General features: G+C 42.5%; 1 protein-coding gene across 6 annotated transcripts in view; it reads left to right on the forward strand.

Moving 5' to 3' along the window:
* The window catches only part of LOC125765314 (5-hydroxytryptamine receptor 1-like), a 51,540-nt gene extending 41,328 nt beyond the window's left edge, over positions 1–10,212 (forward strand). For all 6 annotated transcript variants that reach the window (XM_049430321.1, XM_049430320.1, XM_049430322.1 and 3 more), the window contains 3 exons: positions 4,895–5,021; positions 5,129–5,711; positions 5,957–10,212. In XM_049430321.1, coding sequence (XP_049286278.1) covers positions 6,673–8,127 — 1,455 coding nt within the window. In that variant the 5' untranslated portion in view covers positions 4,895–5,021; positions 5,129–5,711; positions 5,957–6,672 and the 3' untranslated portion in view covers positions 8,128–10,212. The remainder of the gene's footprint in view (positions 1–4,894; positions 5,022–5,128; positions 5,712–5,956) is intronic.
* Positions 10,213–14,895: the final 4,683 nt, after the last annotated feature.

The raw sequence follows: 14,895 nt of genomic DNA on the forward strand, positions 1-14,895 counted from the left end.
GGTGAAGTTCGGCTGCACGGGATGGTAAACTTTAATTCGATTCTATGAATAATGATGTTTTCGAAACGCCTAAAAAGCTTCTAGCTTTGTTGCTATTAAACGGAGCGATTGTGCGTGGCAAGCGTGGTAAACAGTTTTGGTATGGCAAATAATTTAAATAACAGCTTAGCTAAAGGCATTGTTATTCTTAAGATTTCGTACCGAACACTAGAACAACCGGGTTAGTCTTTGAGGATGGTTTGGTTGCTTCCAATCACATTAATTTTTGGTGTTAAGCAGATCTACCGCAATTAACGGAAGTCTTTTACAAAATTACTGTATAATACAATCTTTAAAAAAAATATGTACAGATAATACAACTCCAGCTTTTTAGCGCCTTAGTTGTTTCGTACTGAGGATACAGTCCTTAAGACATTTTGTGTTAAAAATACAAAAGAATATTACTAACTGTGTAGAAGTTTTGGCCAGAATAAATAGAATTTCCATTGTTGCCATCATATTTTAAATGAAATAAAAATAAATGAATTTAAACACTTCAATCTAATTACTACATCACTTCGAACACTTGAACTTAAAATTTGGAGGTGACCGTCTAGTCGTGATATCCATGTTTTCCAGTTCGAAATTCATGATAATTATTTTTTAGTTTTTATACCTTAATCGTCACTTTCAAAAACCATAATGATAATAATTATAATAAATATAAACACGGATTGAGAGTACTACATAGTGGAAAAATTTATCTGAAATAAACATTAATTATACCTTTTTTTATCCGCAATTACATTGAAGAATGGTTAAAATAGAGTAACAAAATTAATGACAAAAAACGAATTTATTTAGAGCAACATAAAGCTAAACATGCAACCGAAACGAACCGAAAGTTCGTGCGGTAATGCAATAAGTATGTGTGCCAGTGATCTTTCACTTAACCATCGAGTCTGGTAACGGTTGCGATGATGAAGATAACGCACCCAACAAATATTCATGTTAATGAACTAATTTGCTAATCCTTCCCGTCTACAGCCGATCAGTGATATGGCAGTGAAGTGTTCAAAAACCATGCACAGGTACCGCCGACTTTACCACAGCGTCATTAATTTGTGGTTCATCACGCACATGCTTCGGGAAGGAAGTATCCTGATGCAGGAACAGGCTGGGAATGTTGTGTTGCCGTTTTTAACACTCACCCGGGCTAGATTCGTTAAGTGTTTGAGCGCGGCTCGGTGTGTGTCTCTTTGTTCGGAAGTGTGTCTGCAAAAGCTCTTCCCGTTGGCCATGTTTAAGAAGATGCCGTAAAACTTTATCGCTTGCCGCAAATTATGTGCTCCACAACTCCAACTGCGAGAAACCGTTTTTGTGGGGGGGATGTGTTTGTATGCGTTAAATTAAACCACACATTGTTTATTACACAACGCTGATGGATAGGTACTTACTAAGCCAGAAATGATGAAGCCGAAAGGTATGTGCTGCGGTAGTTTAATAATTTTCGCTTTTGTTGTTTGTAAAATTGTTTACAATTCTGCCTTTTACCATCGGGACCAGCCTCGCGATCGGATTATTGTTGCAACCATTAAATCACGAAGCATTAAAGGAATATTTCGTTCCGTTTTGCGTGCACCTGAATCGAAAGTAATCCGTCATAAGTGCTGAAACCTAAAGGAATTGCCATTGTTTTCTTTGTGTCTTGAGTAGTCATTCCAGTAGCTAAACACTCATCTCAAGCATTCAACTATATAGACACACTGACACACAGTTCGGAAGTGGATTGAAAATTGCATATCGAAAATGGAAATAAGAGCACCTTGAGAAGAATGGGATTTTGAGAGTAAGCTGTTTCAATTTACATATTGATCCTCACGTTCCTTGTGCCCTTATGTTTTGTGTGGGGATTAGAAATTCGATTGACCGCAGCACTCAAACCACCGCATCACAACGAGCGGCCATTGCTGATCGCACCTGCAGTACTGAGTGTGTACTGAACTGGCACGAAAGTGTGAAAATTTCCTTTACCCAAAAGGCACTGGCAGATTAGAAGCTAATTTGCACATTTCTATTGTATCTGTGATGGTGGAGTTTGAGGACATAAGGCGATGGGGCGATGTCTTGGGAGAGTAAACTTTATTTCAGGTGTTGGATAAACACAGTGCAAATACAGCACGCTGCCTCACCATGGTATATGCACTAACGCTACCACCGTAGCGTTACTGCTGGCAAAATGGCAAGTGGCAAACCCATTATCGACGAGTGCTATCGTACAAGGATAGGCCATTTGTGTGTGGCGGCATCTTTCTGTTCAATGTTTACCGATGCGTTCGGTACACAAACCGAACGCAGTGAGTGTTAATTTTAGCCTTTTGTTTTGATTTCCAGTGGATCTTTCCTACATCCTTCATGCAACACTGGCTGAAATGGTTATGCCAATGTTAGGGGTTTCATGTATGTGTGTGTGTGTGTGATAAACAGTCGAATCTGTATGGTTCAGTGTGCACACTCCATAAAGAAGGTGTGAATTATACATTGCATCGAGAAACGTCCTGTTTATGGATGCTAGGTAGCAACTGGTGGTACTATTGTGCCAATTAGCTCACATTGTGTTGGCAAAGGATGTACAGATGGGTTGTCGTGTGGAAATATCGAACAATGATCAGTAGAATAGAAGAATTTTCAATGAGTAGATTTTACCACAGAGTTTCAAAACTTTAAAGATTTTTTATCGTTTGTAGGATAAATTTTAATATTATAGGTAAATGAAGGCTAACATTTGACATCAATTTAGTGTATTATTGTGGTCTATGATATTTTAAATAAAAATCTTAAATTTCAAGACGATATTTGTCTAACAATCGAATTCCATTCCAGTGATACAATTGATACAAGGATGAGTCAAATTGCAAGATATGCTCCGAGTTTTTGATCTACTTTTGTGTTACACGATCGTATAGGAGTAATTTATTGAAGTATTTCTTGGATATTACATTCAAAGTATTGGTTTTTTATACTTAAAAAATGTAAAAATTTGATACCATTTATAAAATAAAGGAAGCATAACCGAACCACGATCATCCCCGTTTGGAAAAAGATTGTATTGACAGTTTATCAGCAGCTGATCGAAACTTTTACAAGGAGTGAAATGTAATCTGGAACTTATAGTCTAAAAATAGGCTTAAAATATACAGGCTAAAAGATTTTAGAAAAAAAGAAAAAGAAGTAGACACACGATAATTAAAATTATTCCTTTAAAATTGATATAGTGAATGTTTAAAATTATTGAAAGAAGAGATATCACGAAATGCATCAATTAAGCTGCACAGTGGCTTAAAACCAAATCCAGAAGCTCATTACATTACATATGGTGTTGCTTAAACTTACCAAGTAAATGTGTTTCAACACTTACCGCTACGTACTTATGATTATGTTCGTGGCCTATTCTGCCAGTCCCTCTAGTAGACCCATTTTATACGAAACATTGCCCGTTACCCTTATGTTTCTGTTCGCGTTTCGGTGTTGGCATTTACCGTTACAGCGCTGAAAATGGAACCAATTTTAGAAACGTCATTAAGTGAGAAACGTGCCGTACTGGGCGCCTCCATCGGGCTAGCACGTGGAGCTACGTTCGCTCGTATAAAGTCGCTCAAAATCCATTCCACGAACTCTTTCACCAAAAAACCGTAGGCAATGAACTGACAAGGATGCTTTTGCTTTTCCACCTCACCGTCCGCCTTCCTTCCTTCGGGTTTCGGGTTTGCTTTCAGTTCCGACGGGTTCTTCGCAGTACCAAACCCGTTCGCTCCCGTGGCCCGAAGGTGAGTGTATTTTAGGCAAACAATCTAACCGCGCGCTAGGCTTACCGGGCTGTACCAAGAAGAACAACAACAGCAAAAAAAAGGGTCGGTAAAGCTTAGCCCAGTTGACTTGACGGCTATCAGGCGTGCGATGTTGCCGTTGGTGAAAAATCCATTAAACGAAACCAGTTAGTGCGATGTAGCAGCTGCTAACTGGAGGATTCAAAATGGCTGCACGGTGGGGGGGGGGGGAGGGCTGTGAGAAATACGAGAAATGTAAGCATTTCACACAGTACCAAGACACACACACACACACTCACAGTGTTGGGAACCGAATCCACATTAAAGCGATGCCAATAGTACACACAAGCACAACAAGCGCGCTAAAGCCATTGTGGCAAAGTGTTTCCCTTCAATTGTGTACATGTGTGCGTGTGTATGATTGCATGATTGTGTGTCTTATTGATTTTCTGCAAGACTCACCCCAAAAACCAATAGTCCCGGCGAATATTATTACACCACACACTGGTGAACTTTACTTGGCGAAATGGTTTTGGTTTTGATGTACCGTACCGTCCGCGAGCCGTTTATTTTAGTGAGGATATCAAATATTTGCGAAACGGGAGATGTTCGTGCTGACTTTGCGGAATCGGCAAAATGGGGTAAAATATCTTCCATAAATTTGCTACCCAAAAGCATTTGCACTGTGGAAAATTAATTTGCCTCGGCTTCACGTTCTTGCAGCGGGTGCAAAATTTTCATCAATAATGTCTTCCATCAGGACGGATGAGTATCGTGGCGAATGCCGGACCGTTGGATGGTTGAATTAAATTAGCACATTTTAAAATCAAATTTAATTGGAAATTTTTATTACTTTTCCTTTTTTTCTGATTTTGTGTGATAGTATTTAAAATAATTAATATACCTAATTAATTTTCAAAAAGTAATAAAAAAACGTCATTTTATTTAAGTTCTTTAAGATCACTCACTATTATTAAAATATTTTTAAATTTTTAAGGTTTTTTGTAAAATTAAGGATATTATACATTTCCATAAGATTTGTTAATTGTATAAAATATAACACCACCTGTTTTAACTTTTATTTTCAGAATTGTGGAAATATATTCCAAATCCGAATAATTGAGTGTCTGAACTTGTGCTATTACCATCAGCACTAAATCGACTTCGGAATTCATGGAATGGTCTTAATTGATTGGTTCTTCAAACTAACAGAAGGTAGGTCAAATTTGTTTCCTCAACAATATGTATTTGTAAAAATAGCTTCTAATAAAGTTTTCTCCAATAACCGTAGCTTCGTTTTTTATATTTTCTTTCTCCTCCAGTATTTTATTCGCGTACCTTGAAGCACGCGAGTGTTACGTGAGTGTACTTACCGGCGCTAGGAGCAAGTAGTTGAAGCGCACCACTAGACTGCATTCAATTTGTTTCGCCCCGGGCCGAAGGGTGTTTCTTCGTCACGCCCTCCCAACGGTGTGACGAACTCGATGACGGCAACGGTGAATCCGGTGATCAAAGTGCCGGTACTGGAAAAACCACTCAACTCCATCCCGGCGGTGCCCGAGATTGGTAGCTCTGCGTATCTGCTTCAGCCGGTTCGACCGAGGGCAATCACCGGTGCAACATCAGCAGGTGACACTCGGGCTGTCGTCAGCTACCACTGCTCCGGTGGCAATCATTTTTAGATTCTTCCACCATTGCGCCGATTACTTCAGAGGGTGCTGCTGCTGCTAGAAAGAAAGACACCCGGGAGTAGAATTCAGGCCCCATCCGGTGACATTATTAGGGTGCCACGAGAGGGATAACGATGATACAGTAATTCAATCAAGGCGCTTTTTTTTTGCTTGCTCTATCTACTCGCACGGTTCCCGTTCTTTACGGCCGAGACAAAACGCAGAAGCGCGAAAGGTGAGTCAATGAAGAGAGAGAGAGAGAAAAATCCCCCCCTTCCTAGTTCGGTCAAATCCGGGCCATGTGAATGTTGCGCAGTTTATTTCTGCAACCAGATCGGCCCTCTGGTGCGCCATTGTACCGATGATGGCCGCACTGATGGCATCGGTATAAAAAGCAGCTACTTATTTCTGTTCCAGTGCTTCCTGACCTCGCCAATCACACAGACTTTTCTTTTTTTTTCTCCATTTTCCATTCCACAGCAAACAGCGGCTCCTGGCAACAGTTGTGTAGTGCTGGCGTATGTTCCACATACTTCGAGCCGGTCGTGTTGCGTCAAGCACACACTCGGGGACTAGATAGATGAGCTGAAGCGAAAGCAAAAAAAAACAACCCTCCCACAAGCGTCCCAGAATAAAAGCCACTTGGAAGGTGGTTTGGGTTTTGGGAACCAGTGCGCACGGTAAATCACTGCCGGCGGGGTAATTCAATAAATACACCCTGTACAAGATACTCGAACAAATCGCGTACACGTGATGTTTGAGGCGAAGGTAACTTGCTCCTCACTTGGGCAGATGTGCTAGAAACGGAACAGAGTATCCATTTGGAGTTTGGCACAGAGTTCGCCGAAGGGGCGATTCAACTATTTCAAATTCGATCAACAGTGAACAGTGTGAGGTGGATCGATGTGAACCAAATTTGTATCTTTACCAAAAAGGAATTTAGTGTGTAATTTGCTACAAAAGTTACTAAGAAACTGAGAACATTTTAACGCCCCCACACCCAGTGGTCAGTGGTCAGCGAACGAAACGCGGGTTGTTGGTGTAGCAAACCGTTCCTCTAGCTTAATTGCACTGGGTAGCGTACCGTACGGTTCGGGTAGTTCCTATCGCCCTACCTTACGCGGGGAATGGGGGTCTGATCCTTGGAGCAGCCCCCAGTTCCTGTCGTGGGCGTTCGCCGCATACCAGTTGTATGTATGGATTCGGCCACCAACGTACCGAGCAGCAAGCATCGCACGGATATTGACGGGGCCGGCCGGACCGACGGCGTCCCGGTCGCCCTAACCGTGGCCACGACCGTCGCCAACCTGCTGCTAGCCAGCCCAAGCCCGGGCCTTGCCGCAACCTCCACCGCCGTGGTCGCCGCCGCCGCCACCACCACCACCGCCACCACCTGGGCCATCACGACTGAAACTGCCGCCCAGCCGTACCTCGTTTACGGCTCGAACCTGAGCTCTCTAGCGTACCTGGATGCGAATAGTACCGCGTCACTTTACTCCCTTGCACCGGTTGTCGATGCATCCTCGACACCGGCACCGGCCGGTTCACCGCACGTGACCATTTCCACGATCGTGATCAGCATCATCCTGCTGGCCGTAATCGTTGGCACGGTGATCGGTAATGTGCTGGTGTGTGTGGCCGTATGCCTGGTACGGAAACTAAGGCGACCGTGCAACTATCTGCTGGTATCGCTCGCCATATCGGATCTGTGCGTGGCCCTGCTCGTCATGCCGATGGCACTGCTGTACGAGGTGCTGGAGGAGTGGCGATTCGGCGAGGTGTTTTGCGACATTTGGGTAGCGTTCGATGTGCTGTCGTGTACCGCTTCCATCCTCAATCTGTGCGCCATCTCCGTGGATCGGTACTGGGCCATAACGAAACCACTCGAGTACGGTGTCAAGCGTACACCGCGCCGTATGATCGCATGCATCGTGTTGGTGTGGTTAGCCGCTGCCTGTATCTCCCTTCCGCCCCTACTCATACTTGGCAACGAGCACGAGATTAATGGGCAGCCGGCATGTTCCGTGTGTCAGAACTTTTTCTACCAAATCTATGCGACGCTCGGTTCGTTCTACATCCCGCTCGCCGTGATGTTGTTTGTGTACTTTCAAATTTTCCGTGCCGCCCGCCGTATCGTGATGGAGGAAAAGCGTGCCCAGAAGCGTCTGGAAAGTGCCATCAATGGTGCGACACAAGTCGTGACGCAGGAAAAGAAACCACCGGGAATGGCGGGTGAGAAGGGTGTAACGGTTAAGGTGACAACCAGTTCGCCGCAAAACAAGCGGTTACGGTTTCAGCTGGCGAAGGAGCGGAAAGCATCGACAACGCTCGGGATTATTATGTCGGCGTTTACGATCTGCTGGTTGCCGTTCTTCATACTGGCGCTGGTGCGGCCCTTTATGAAGGACGATCATCGGACACTGTCGTCGTTCTTTCTGTGGCTTGGGTACGCTAACTCGCTGCTCAATCCGATCATCTACGCCACGCTGAATCGCGACTTCCGGAAACCGTTCCAGGAGATCCTGTACTTCCGCTGTTCGAGTCTGAACAATATGATGCGGGAGGACTTCTACCACAGCCAGTACGGTGATCCCGGCTCGCAGCGGTTGGTCATCACGAACGATGGTGGGGCACGTGAGAGCTTTCTGTGAAGGCTGGCGGCCGATGCACCGTGCGGATTTGCACGATTGTTGGTTGAATGGTGGCAGGTACGGTTCCCACCCTAAAAAAAAAAAAATAATAAAACGACGAACCCGCTCCCATTCACCGATCCGATCGAAGTGCAACACACAGACACAATAAAAAATAAACACAAAAAAAAAACGAACAAAAAACCAAATACACATTAATGCAGGCAACAATCACGAAATGCTGATCCCCAAAAACACGGGTTTTTTGGGGTGAAACGTATAGTTTAATTTAGTCTTCCTTTTTTGTACATAAGCGTAAACACACGTAGTAACTAGCTCATCCGCACATCCTTTTCTCATTCGTCGTACTTTAAACATCACCGTTCGAAAGCATTAGTAAACCGTAACATACCACAAAATTTGCGCCGGGTTTTAGCCTCGTTTATTCCCTAATTCCTACCCCAATAAAAAGCAATGCCTTCCCTAAAAGAGTCCTAAAAGACAACCGGCAAACCTTCCCCTCGAAAGTAAATGAAATAACTGACAAACAACATCGTATGGCGTGAAGGAAGGCAAAGATTTATCACTGTTAGATTGAAAAGAGATTTTCTGTCCCTTCGTACGTGTGTGTGTATGTGTGTTTGTGTGTGTGAGCGTTGTACGTAGGAGTGTACGAGGCACGCGATGATTACTAGAGCAATGCAACAACGCCCATAACATTTAGCACCGTGCACGGATGTATGGTATATGTTTTTTTGTGATAACAGTGGTTGGATGTGATGTGTTCCTTTTGCATGCGTGATGTCGTGTAAGTGCGTGTAAGAAGCTAAACAAAAAAAAACAATAATAATAGCAACAGCAACAACAAAAAAACCACAGTAAATAAACACCGGAACAGACACACGCGAATTCCTAAAAACCCAACCGGAGAGTAGGACAAACGCTGAAGGCGGGTTCGGAAGGAAAACAGGGAAAACAAACAAAACAAAGCAACAACTGCCAAACTATCCCGGAAGGCAAAAACTATTCGTATCGATGTTTTCTTTTTTTGGCCATCCCTCTCTGACTTCTCCCCTCTCATACCTCCCTCTTCACCACCCAAAAAGAATTCGAGATCGCTAGGATTCGGTTCGATCGATGTGTACGTATCGGTGTATGTATTGTACGTGTTCCTATGACCTGATGACGTGTACTACTTTTTGCATAGCGATTTGACCCCGGGTCATCGCCATGTTATGCATGTTAGAGACTAGTTTCGATGTTCTATGTTTTTGAGGGCAGTATATGCTGCCACGTACACGGGCCGGGGCATGTTTAGCAAATCGCAAAACCAGTATTAAACAAAAAAAAAACACACGCAAAAATTACGCAGAAAATGTTATGTGAAAAAAGGCGCAAACAAGAAACAGAACCCAGCTTCTTTGTGGTAGGCAAAAATGATGTTGTTATACTAGCTTGTAACCGATACCGGGCGAAGACAACACAAACCACACCTCTGATCGTGTGCTGCTAAATAGCAATGAGAACAAGCTGTAAACCCCAAAACTGCTTCGGGTTTTAAACGCTTCTTACACTATTTACTGTCGATACTTTCTGCACACTCACGAACTGTGCCTATGTAGGCCTCCTTGAAATGCTCGTAAATACTTTTCGTCCTCAGCAGATATTTGCATTGATTCAACTATTGATATTGATCGCAGTAATGGACAGCAAACGTCGAAGTGACACACGCGACAAGTGGTTGTAAGGATCAGGGAACAGCAGTACGGCAGTAAATATTGGAATAAAGCATCATCAGCAGCAGGTTGAAATATACAAAAAGGATAGAAAGAATGTCCTATAAGCGAGAGAGAGCACATAAACATAATAAATCAAAACGCGAAACGAATGGAAGCGGTGGACGTAAACCAAAATGTAAGATAAAATGCTACTCAGTTTAGTTAGTTAGCTATAAATATGTATATTATTTTTTTTTTGTTTTGTTTGTTCTGACTTGTTGTTTTCCCTTATGTATAGTGATGAAACAAAAAGCAGAGACGAAAATAATAAAACAAAATGGCGACAAATCGTTACAGAAAGCGATGCAAATCCAAAGGCACAGAGAAAGAGTTGTACGTAGTTTTTATTATTGTTTGATTTATTCGGTTGTTTGCTAAGTGTGAATTTGTGGTTTTTGAGTTGAGAAAGTTTGATATAAAAATGATGAAATAAAGGTAAATATTGCTCTATTAATACAAACATTTACAGTACAGTATTCAAGGTATTTCAAGAGATGGAAGCTTTGAGGATTATCTACTACAAAATAATCCACATCCCGGTATACGTTGATGACATGGACATAATTAAGGTTTTACGGCTCTTCTATGTACCAGGGTAATTGCCAGAGGATTGAACCGGTGGCTTTTAACCTCGATTTGGAGATTAATAAGGTATAAACCAAGGCCCGACGAACGACCATTCTAATAAATCCCGACTTACGCATTTCGATGTTGTCCTAAATTTCATCTATTTTGGAGCAGCACCGCCAACAACATGTGTTGAAGTATTTCCTAAGGTATTGACTATCAAGCGGTCATTCTCGCAATGATCGATACTGGAACTATGAAGAAACTGAAGAAAACTTCCAAACAAACTTCGGGGTGGATAAGATCGAATAGCATTTCCGGCCTTTTTTGTGGAAGAATAATGGACAAGTCACTACAATGAATGAGCTCCAGAAGCTATACGATGAACGTATGGCGAACTACAATCGCCAGGATTGGATAGGAGACCTGGTAGGCTCAAAGTGAGATGGAGAGATGCGTCCGACAGAAAGTTCGGAATATCTAGAGTCCGAGACTTCTAGAATAGTCCAAGAAAACGAGATGGTTCTAGCGCCTGATAAGTATGTAAGTATTTAAGGTAATTGTTTTTCTACATATCGTACAATCATGTAACTTGAGGCTTTTGATTATCTTAAGCTGTTCAAAGAACTTCATGCCATGTGTAAGAAAAAAAACCGGAACGTATAAAAGCTCCAGATCTTTTTTTCCATTTATCCCTGCCCTAGCGAAGTTTTAAGACCGATTCACAATATGTCTAAATTTTTGTCGTACGGTTTTAATCATTACATCATCACGTCATAAACATAAAGCTCGTGACATGCAAACAACTTAGTACCGGAGGGAGAAATGTTTTTCTTTCTTTCACTCAACTCCACACGCCATTCCTATCATCGTTTACGCGTTCTACACGAAGAACAACGCATGATAAAACGTGCTACGGAGGCGTGCCAGTGCCAGATAACGGCTAATTACCAACCAGTTTAAATAACGCACCCGTGAAGCGTTGATTCATGATAACTAATTTTTCTTCCGCGACCAAACAATCGAATCTTGTATGGTCCCCCTACCCTTCTGGGAGCATCCAGTCTCCCACACACAATGTCTCTAATCCATAAGGTAGCGTAGTGGTGGCCAAAAACGTTAAGGCATATATAAAAAAAGCATAAGGCACGAGAAGAATTTATTCTTATCAACACCGGAACAGCCGGTGACTGCTTTGTTCGCCCTCGGTACGCTTCGTTAGACAACTTAATCAAATGACGCACTTTGCACTGGGTACCGTCGTTGGGCAATATTTTCCAAAAACAGACAAAAAAAAATAGAATGACACAAAGTAACTTCCAACAAACATTAAAACAAAAAAAAGCGGGCGAGAAGCATAAAAGTGTTTAAGGGGCAAAACGTGAGAACCGTTTTGGCGGGGTTCGTGGGGGTTGGTTTTTTTTTGGGGGGGGGGGGGGGGGCATCGGGGTACAGGTACAGGAAGTAGCATAATTTTCGTTCTATTAGCAGCGAATGTTCGCATCTCACGCAGCTTGATAAATATGAAATTAATCTTCATTTAATTAAATTTCCCTGCTGTACCGACGGCGCCGTGCGCACACAGTGCCTTGCGCGCTTAAGGCGATGGCGTCAATACGGGGGTTGCGTGGGTTGGGAAGTTTGCCCGTACCAAAGTTTGCACGGGAACAATGTTTAACTTTATTCGTGGTAATTTGACAACGGTGTGGATGGTGTTAAGAAGACAAAGTCACCTTCACTTAAAATTGACTTCCTTCGCCCGGGGAGGGGGGTGAGGGGGATGGTGTCCAGGTGCCGGGAGGTGGTAGTTCATCATTACGGGTTCGGTACACCCTTTCCACGAGGGGAGGGGTGTGTTTTTTCGGCGGTGATGGTACTGGTGAGGTAGGTTAAATTACATTCATAGCCTTATAACGCCTCGCAACATTGGTGACGGTTGCGGAACGACAGTTACAAACCCCCTACAAAAAAAACCATGTCCCATGGTTTTCAAATCGATCCCGAACAAACGAGCAAGGATCGTGTGGGTTGTAATGGAGTGTGAAAAATTGCTCCAGGTGGTGCACAGGGTGATATTCGATAAATGTCTCGTACCTCGACCTCAAATAGTCGGTAAGGTGTGGGACCGTTTGTGTTGGTATAGCTGGTTGGGAACATTTCCCAATTATCCAGCGCTTCCACCAACGTACGCTAGCTGTCACCGGGTCCCATCAGACCCGTCCATCACGAACGGGCATCCTTCCTCCCCCCGGAAAACCGATGGTCGATGAATGTGATCGATGTTGATGAATTACTCGATACGGCACTATACACGAATGGGGCATCGGTAACACGGAAAGTAATCACTTTCCGTTGCAAAACCCACCGCATCCCTACGCGAAAATTACTTTTCATTGGAAATGACAGAAATTAATGCAGCCCGGTATGACAAATTTGACACTAATGGAATTATTTGAGTTCGTGTAGGTTTTTGGTTTGTTTCTTTTTTTTGTTGTGATCACTAGAACTTCTTAGCCATGGAACGCATCGTTATTTCGATACGTGTTTGTTTGGGAGTTGATGATTGATTTATGTGGTTCATGCTGATGTAGCGTAGGTGTTGTTTGTTAATTTTTATTCATATGCTTTTTTTCGTATGCTTCTGTTTGGTTTGCGTTGGACAGTATAGCATATGAAAAAGACTTTTGAAGAATATGAAACAGGCAAATGGGACAGGTTCAGTAGCACTGACGAACGGACGAAGCGACGAATTTTTTCAAAACTTCCAAGAAAAAATTAATCTGATCATACGAAAGAATTTTGATGACAAACACAGTCCCTAGTGTTAGCGAAATGTTAGTTTGCTATTCTGAGCTTATCAGCTCTCCCGATGCAGTATCGATGAACTTTCACCCGTTTTTACTAAAACAAAGTTCGAAGAGGTGAACCCTTCCCCATCAAAATTCAGGTCATTTCCTACCCTACTTATCGCTCCACATTTTATAGCTACTTTGGAAATGACTTTGCCAACGGTAGCCATAAAGTTCAGCTCGGCATTCGGTTGAACTGGAGACTGTAACAATTGATTCCTGGTTAATAGAGGTTGATATAACGTCGTTAAAAATTTAAACCATCGTAAAGACAAATAACGACATAAAAGCTGAAAGAGTTAATTCAAATACACAAATTTGCACTGTTTGAACATTAACGTAGAAAAAGAGGAGTTTTTTTTATCGTCACAATTACTCAAAAATCAGAAAAGTGATTGACTTGAACTTTGTTGTCTTATGTACTTTTATGTACTAGCAACATTTGAGAAGAATTTAGAAAAAAATGTCAACTTTTATATTTTTATTTGTTTTTATTTTTTATTTTTTTATGAGAACACCCTTAGTTTTAGTTTTTTATTTTTTATCTCGTAAATAAGTCAAAGAACGTCTCTTTTTTGAGCTCGCAAAAATTTATTTCCTCATCTTAGCTAAAAGTAAGTGCATTCGTAAATTATTTAGGAAGGATTAAACCGAAATCCTAGCAATATTTCAAGTAAAAAGAGGAAAAAACTCCTTCAAAAGATATTGTGCAACACCTAAATCTTATCCTCTCAGATACAACATTCATCCGTAACTGATCGTTTCACTTTAGTACGCTCTTTAGTGTCGATTTTTTCCCTTTCATTTAAGCAAAAGCTTCAATTGCTTCCGGGAGTATTCTCTGGGGTATGATTGAAATGTTGTTACCGTATCCATTCCGTGTGCTGTTGTTGCGGTCCTGCTGCGAGCGTGCCAAAGCGAATGGTTAGCACTGTGGTTGATTGTTGTGCCTTGAAAGCTGGTGAAAATCTCTCTTCCAGCTTCCGTACCCTTATACCGCCAGTGTCGATTTGCTGGGGGAAATTTTGTTGCATCAAACGATACGACAATACGACCAGAGACACTCCTCACTCTCTTTCGCACACGAAACACCCCTTTTTTTGGAGCTTCACAAGAGTACCACGCAATAAGAACATCTCGCACAATCCTCCAAACAGCTTCCCACCGCAGCATGGAAGATCGAGGGTGCGAAAAGAACATTTTACAGCACGCAACAATGTCGAGGGAAATGAGCGGAATAATTTTCCCATAACGAACAGCAATGGAATGGTGAATGGCAGCAGGGTAAGGAGAGCAGTGGAACGTGAACCGTTGTGATAACGGAAAAAAACTTGTTGATTTCCACCCCGCCGTAAAGGGCAGTGAAGCGAAGCTTTTCCTTTTTTTTCTCCCCCGTATTTATGGTTTATACTTTTGGTTCTTTTGGTTTTGTTTCGGTGTGCTAACATTTTAGGATGGTGCTATGGTTGAAATCGCCACCGAGGACACATTGTAAGGACTTTGTTTCGGCAAAGTTTAACTTTTTTTCTGTTTTCCTGCCCACCTTCCACCCTCAGTCGGTAGCTCCGTTCCATTGCGCTGAACGGTCGGTGAAG

The sequence above is a fragment of the Anopheles funestus genome, chromosome 2RL (genome assembly GCF_943734845.2).
Source record: "Anopheles funestus chromosome 2RL, idAnoFuneDA-416_04, whole genome shotgun sequence".
Classification (NCBI taxonomy): Eukaryota; Metazoa; Arthropoda; class Insecta; order Diptera; family Culicidae; genus Anopheles; species Anopheles funestus.